We start from the raw sequence: 6,112 nt of genomic DNA, 5'->3' as shown, positions 1-6,112 counted from the left end.
TCACATTCACGCTCGTGTAGGAAAAATGGTCAGTCGGTGTTATCGCCAGATGGTCATTTAACATCAAAATTCAATTACTAGCCATCTGTCGGTTGCAAATGAACGTGCACCTATTGTGCAAATTGAGGTGATTTTTTTCTTTACATGCTGTTTTCGTCCATACCTGTAAGCACAAAAACGTTTCACCCAGTTGGCGTACACAAAACTCACCATTTCTCACGTTTACTGAACAACCGTATTACTGAGCGATAAACAATATGAGACACACCATCAGTATGTTATTGGTACTAGTCACATAGTGGATAAAATCTGTATCTCCCTTTTCGTTTCGTGCCTACAAGTCTCCACGCACAACGTTTATTACTGTTCTGATTTTTCCATGTAGTGATGGGTCCATTTTCCTCCTCACTATAAGTAACGAGCATGATATGTACATAAACTTGTATTTACTGTTCGTTGACTAATACATTATGCACTTTTTTACCATTTCCATGTGTTTCACATTCGTTGGTCATCCTATAGTTGGATAGCTGCAAAATAATTCTCGCTCATGGTTGGAGTCAGCTCAATGTCATGTCTCTCACCTGTTGAATCTTTGGATGAATTTCTGCTGGCGACTGACCATCGAAAACAACGGATATGAAGGAACTAAAACAGTATATCTGTATTGAAAACAGTTCTACGTGTTAAAATATTATATCAGGTTAATACTGTTTTATAACAGTGAGCAACATACACCATCAACGCGTAAATTTTTTTTTTTATTATATTAAAAAGTACAACTGGTTTAGGCTACGAAATCCCGCTTGTGTACGTCTACTTGCGGTACACGAATGTGAAAGCCTGAGTATTTCAGTGACTACTAAAGCCACATCACTCTTTTGCACGAAATGATTCGTAATGAAATCGACAATAACGAATTAAGTAGGTTTTATCCGAAGCAGAGATGATGTAACACACTGTGGTTAAAGATTTCCACCGATGTCTCTTAATTTTATTCCTCATTTCAAATTGCAGGTTATTTCCGTTTAGCAGTCGTCGTTTTATGTTAACATTCAAGTCACCTGTTGCAGGAAATTTTTAGACCAATAGGAGAAGAGAGCGCATGAAGAACTCACTTGGCTGATACCAAGATTATCTAAGAGATGGAGCTGGCCTCGTCGCTACAAGGGCGACCTCTACTAACAGCCTTAGGCTCGCTCGCCAGCAGCCTACCGCCTATCACAAAGCAAGCAGTCACTCGCGTCATTCTCGAGCTGTCCATTGTGTGCAGAAGACGTGAGTTATTGTTTAGTGCAGGCTATTTTCTTTTTGACTTCGATCTGTCAACCGACATGGATTTATTTTCTTCTTTGCTAAGTGTTTTTGGTAAGTACCATTACTCAATGAATAATATCTTTCTACGAGTCCAATTTTGATTTGAGCTTCCGAATTATTGGTTGATGTACACAGTCAATGAAATTTTTTGAATGGTTTCCTCACCCTACTTTTGCTTGTATCAGCTTCTCAAACCAATTTTGGTATGTAATGAATGTATTGGGTCGCAGTGAAGGTGATTTACTATCGAAATAATTTTGAAACCTTAGTGAGAGGATCAGTGATAGCAGGCTCAGAATACATCTTCTAAAAATATAAACCGAGACTACTTTTTTAAAACCTATACATATGATAAACTAGCTGATACCTTAAACAAATATTTTCGTCGTTTTAATATAGCAGAATGGTCATAACTAAATGCAGTCTACTCACATACAGAATAGGACTCTTTATGGTCCCCTACTATGAACAATGATCTAATTTAAAGTTGATATGATGGCTACAGTAATATTGTGACATATTGTTAGGAAATTGAAAAAGTTACCCGATTTTAATTTTGTGTGGGTACTTACAGACTTCTTTCTATTTCAGTATTTACAGCTGTGGTTAAGGAACCTACCACAAATTCTGGAAGTTTCACAACCGTCGTTCCTGGATATGAGCTGCCTGATCGTCAATTTGAGTAAGTACTACATAGCATGTTCTTACACATTATGGTTGTTCTACTAGCTTCATATGAATGTTACTCAGTTTTTGGCAGGAATGAACTGACTTTGAGATTAAGTGAATTAAAACCTTAAGTGTACACGATAGACTCTAAGCACAAGCCTCTCTAAGGGCAGAGAAATAGCCGTATATTTATGACGTATAATGACCATGTAGGTTGTGGTCATTTTATTTTATTTATAAATTGTTATTTGGCTAATAAGCAATACCAGATAGGAAGTTACAACCTCCTTTTAGATGTACAGTGATTAATGCTACAATTTGTTGTAGTTTAATGCCACTGGAAAATGAATTATGTTTACTACTATACATGAAGTCATCATGATTATTTGTTTACGTTGTGTGCTAGGACAATTATAGCTTACGATTATCCCTTCTGTTTATTACTGATTTTATCTGCCTAATTTAAAAAGGAATTTCACATCAAATTATAGTTAATGGTTACAGAGGAACTATTTCTTAAAAGAAAGAAAACTGGCAGCTGTGTACGTACTACACGTAAGAAAAACGCTGTAAAGCTAAATATAGTCATACACTTCCTGCCATCTTAATTGACAAGCTAGTATGGGTGGCTCAGTACATGGGATACGCATTACAAGAGTTTCTCATGCTTTGATGCACTGATTGTAACATATACCTCTTTATACTCTCAAACAGAGCTAATGCTACTAGGTTTGACAGTCATGAGGGTGATATATAGTTGTAGCTGCCTCTATGACACTACTCTTATGTCTATGTTGTTCAACATTACATAGAACTATCCAAGTTTTCTACTACTGTAGGATCATTTTGCAGCTACATTACATTTTATATAGAATGTTCTAATACCATTGTATCAGGAAAATCATTTCTTAATTAATAAATTATCTTGACTGCTTTTAAAATTATCATTATGACGACACTGTTATTTATTTAATATATTTTAGAAGCTATATTGATATTTAGCTTCTCTGCCATGGAAGTTAGCTAATTTTGCTCAAACAATACTAATAATATTACTTTTCTGTGTTTCAGCAATGTTGCAGTCTTCAGCCAAATCTCGAAAGCATCACTGACAGTAGATAATTCCGCAGTATCTGCTGACATGGGGGACTTTACTGAACAGTATCATGATCTTAATTTGACCAAGGAGACAAGTGTTATTCAGACCACAAACACACTGAGCTCTGAAGTGGAAACTTTGGAGCATACCCAAATGTATACCACAGACACATTTGTTGCAGGAATGGGACACCTCACACAAGGCTATGATGAGTACACTGTGACAACAGAAGAAGCTGAAATGGACACAATTACCCTTCAATCAGAGCGCAATACAACAGTAGGAAATGACGCATCAGTATTACAGATAGAAAACATGCCCTTGTGTGTATCTACCAGTGTTCTCCAATTAACCACAATCATGATAATATTACTCGGTACAGCTCTAATCATAAGATCCATCTGGAGAATATGGAGCTACTATTTTAGATTCCTCTCTGTTGAGTATAATATTAAATACACAATACAGTACAGTGATGGAGAATTCCTTACTGTCGAATATCATGATACAGTTCCTGTTTAGAGTGCTTAAAATTCACCCTCCACACAATTATCCATCACACACCCAGAAACAAATACCTTCTCTCCTCTGCTCCACCGCACTTACTTTTATGATCACTTCTCATCCTTTAACCTTTTGGCCGTATCCATACTTTCTGATTGATTCAATACTGCATATGTAAACACACACTCATGCCCCTCTCAACACACAGGAAAATATGCGAAATTCGAAAATCCTCTTCAGTCAACAACAGTTTCATATTGGATACAGTTATGTTCAATTTCTTTGACCCTTGTATCACAGAGAACAATTGTATTTTTCTGAAATCTGCATTCTACTGGCTAAATTAAGTGTGTGTGAAGTGAATTATGATGTGAAAACTGTAATTTTCTGGCGGTATCACATAAGCTCCTAGTATTCTGTCTAGTCAATGTTGCCATCTACACATTTGTAAATTAGCCTTGCCCATTTCATGAAATCGGAGACTATAGGTAAACTAACAATTTCAAGAGAATATGAGATTGTCACCAAACATGTTACACAAAGCAAATGACTGTTTGACTAATGTGGCTGAATATACAGTTTTGTCAATATTATCACTTTCACTTTTATGTTGACTGTAAGCAACTTTTGTGTAGTTACAGTTGTACAATTTTGTTTATTCTATATATAAGTATTATAATGCAAAATATTTTACTAATAGATTTAGTAGAACATGAAAATGTTTACAGTATGTGTTTTAAAATGAAAGATTGTTTTACAACAGCATTAAGCCAGGTTACCGGTTTTCATTTGATATTTAATGTATACAACATTTCTGTACTTACAGTTAGGAATTTGTAGTGGTTCTATAAGAAAATAAATAGATTTAGAACAATTTCTGTTGAATTAAATTTCACTATTTGCCCTCCATATGCTGTTGTGATCTGACTGCAATTCTTATTATATGTATTACCATCACTTACACGTTTTAACAGAGGACACTTTATGGATATAGTGAAGATTGCCTATGAACGTCCTCAAATAATGAAATTTATAATTTTTCTCTAATTGGGTGTGGAATGGACATTATACAAAGCTCCAAATTAGCCTCACATATTGTGTTACTTAGCAGCGATCAGTGAGGGAATGGAATATTAGGTCATTGATGGAAGGAATAAGGGAGAGACTGTTGTCATAGTGTAATGAGCATATCTAGGTAAGTATTATACTGTATTAAACATATGTCTTCATGTAGATGCTAATGAAGTCATCATAACTAACCGCATCCACTAAATGCACACTTCCTGAACAACTTTAATGAAGAAGTGAAACCATATAAACACCTGTCTAAGCACTGTCAGCAAAATAATAAATTAGTCATCTATCCTGGAATGTAGGTACATGCTGCAGATGTTTCATTTAATGCAATGGAAATGATGCAAGTAACATCCACTTTAATGATTTGCAGATTTGCAGATATATTAATTTAATTATAAAATAATTCTCACATTGAATTATAACACTTCTTTTACTTCTGTTCCTATATATACTACAGTTTGATGTTAGTGATGATGATACTCCATGAACTGTTTTTCTAAGGTTTAATTCTCTATTTCTCATGCGATGTCTGATCCTTTACCTGAATGAGAAATGTTTCACTACTCTAACTTCACTTAAACTTAATTTTATGATAATAATAGCTAAGCAATGAGAGCACACATTGTTTCAGGTGACCAGATTAGATAACATTTTTTGATGAATGGACATCAATAACCAAAAATAAAAATGGAATGACTGCTGAAAAATCATTCCAGTTGTAGATAATGCATATATTACAGTTTGTCTATTGCAGATTATGTGATTTAACCTGTATTGTAGTACTAGCTTTAGCAAATGTTGTTTGAATAAATAAATTGTTAATTTCATGGGACGAAGCTCAGTGCATACAGATCCCGAACACAAGTTAATCAGACTAATATTTTATTAAAATATTATGATGTAATGAACCGTGAGGTAACACTGATAAAATTGTATGACTAATAGCACAAAGCTGTCTTAGATATATTATACTGAGCAATATAATGCCAAATGCTGCTTGCTGTGACTCTTATGTAGGTAGACATATTTTCTAGGATCTCTACAAATCTGGAACTACACTCTTGGTTTTTACAAGGAACATTTGCAACTGATAAAAGGAAATGACATTAATTTGTGAGGTATCTCTTTTCACAAAGGATATCGGTAACTGAGAGAAGAAAATGAGATTAATTTTTTAGGTATCATATGGATCTTGTGAATATTGCTCCAGATTGAGAAATGACATTCATCTCTACGATAACATATTAATTACTAAGGTTCGATATACTGTAGTGCATTAATGAAAAACGTGAACTATAGACCTAATGAAGTGAAGAAGGTACCCCTTCTTGCAAGCACACAATGTTGTTCGTTTTGTTTAATTCGCAAACATGTTCCACCTTCTCATTTTTTCGTTTTACTTTAAGGTTATCTTGTGTCTGCCATTAGAAGGCCTCAATAATTCAA

The 6,112-nt window shown here is 34.7% G+C and overlaps 1 protein-coding gene across 1 annotated transcript; it reads left to right on the top strand.

The window, feature by feature from the left end:
- Positions 1 to 1,226: 1,226 nt before the first annotated feature.
- Positions 1,227 to 4,465, top strand: LOC126299355 (uncharacterized). The gene is made up of 3 exons (XM_049991215.1): positions 1,227 to 1,368; positions 1,909 to 1,999; positions 3,058 to 4,465. The coding sequence occupies exons 1-3, from the start codon at positions 1,335 to 1,337 to the stop codon at positions 3,605 to 3,607; spliced, it is 675 nt and encodes a 224-aa protein (XP_049847172.1). The 5' UTR covers positions 1,227 to 1,334; the 3' UTR covers positions 3,608 to 4,465.
- The last annotated feature ends 1,647 nt before the right edge of the window (positions 4,466 to 6,112 follow it).

Source organism: Schistocerca gregaria, chromosome X (genome assembly GCF_023897955.1).
Source record: "Schistocerca gregaria isolate iqSchGreg1 chromosome X, iqSchGreg1.2, whole genome shotgun sequence".
NCBI lineage: Eukaryota > Metazoa > Arthropoda > Insecta > Orthoptera > Acrididae > Schistocerca > Schistocerca gregaria.
The sequence above is the reverse complement of the archived record's forward strand: the minus strand, read 5'-3'. Positions and strand labels throughout refer to the sequence as shown.

Excerpts from the sequence above, each read along its gene's own strand:
- LOC126299355 (XM_049991215.1), top strand. The coding sequence starts at position 1,335 with ATGGATTTATTTTCTTCTTTGCTAAGTGTTTTTG. Across the intron at positions 1,369-1,908 it reads TTCTTTGCTAAGTGTTTTTG|TATTTACAGCTGTGGTTAAG; the intron begins GTAAGTACCATT and ends TTTCTATTTCAG. Across the intron at positions 2,000-3,057 it reads CTGCCTGATCGTCAATTTGA|CAATGTTGCAGTCTTCAGCC; the intron begins GTAAGTACTACA and ends TCTGTGTTTCAG.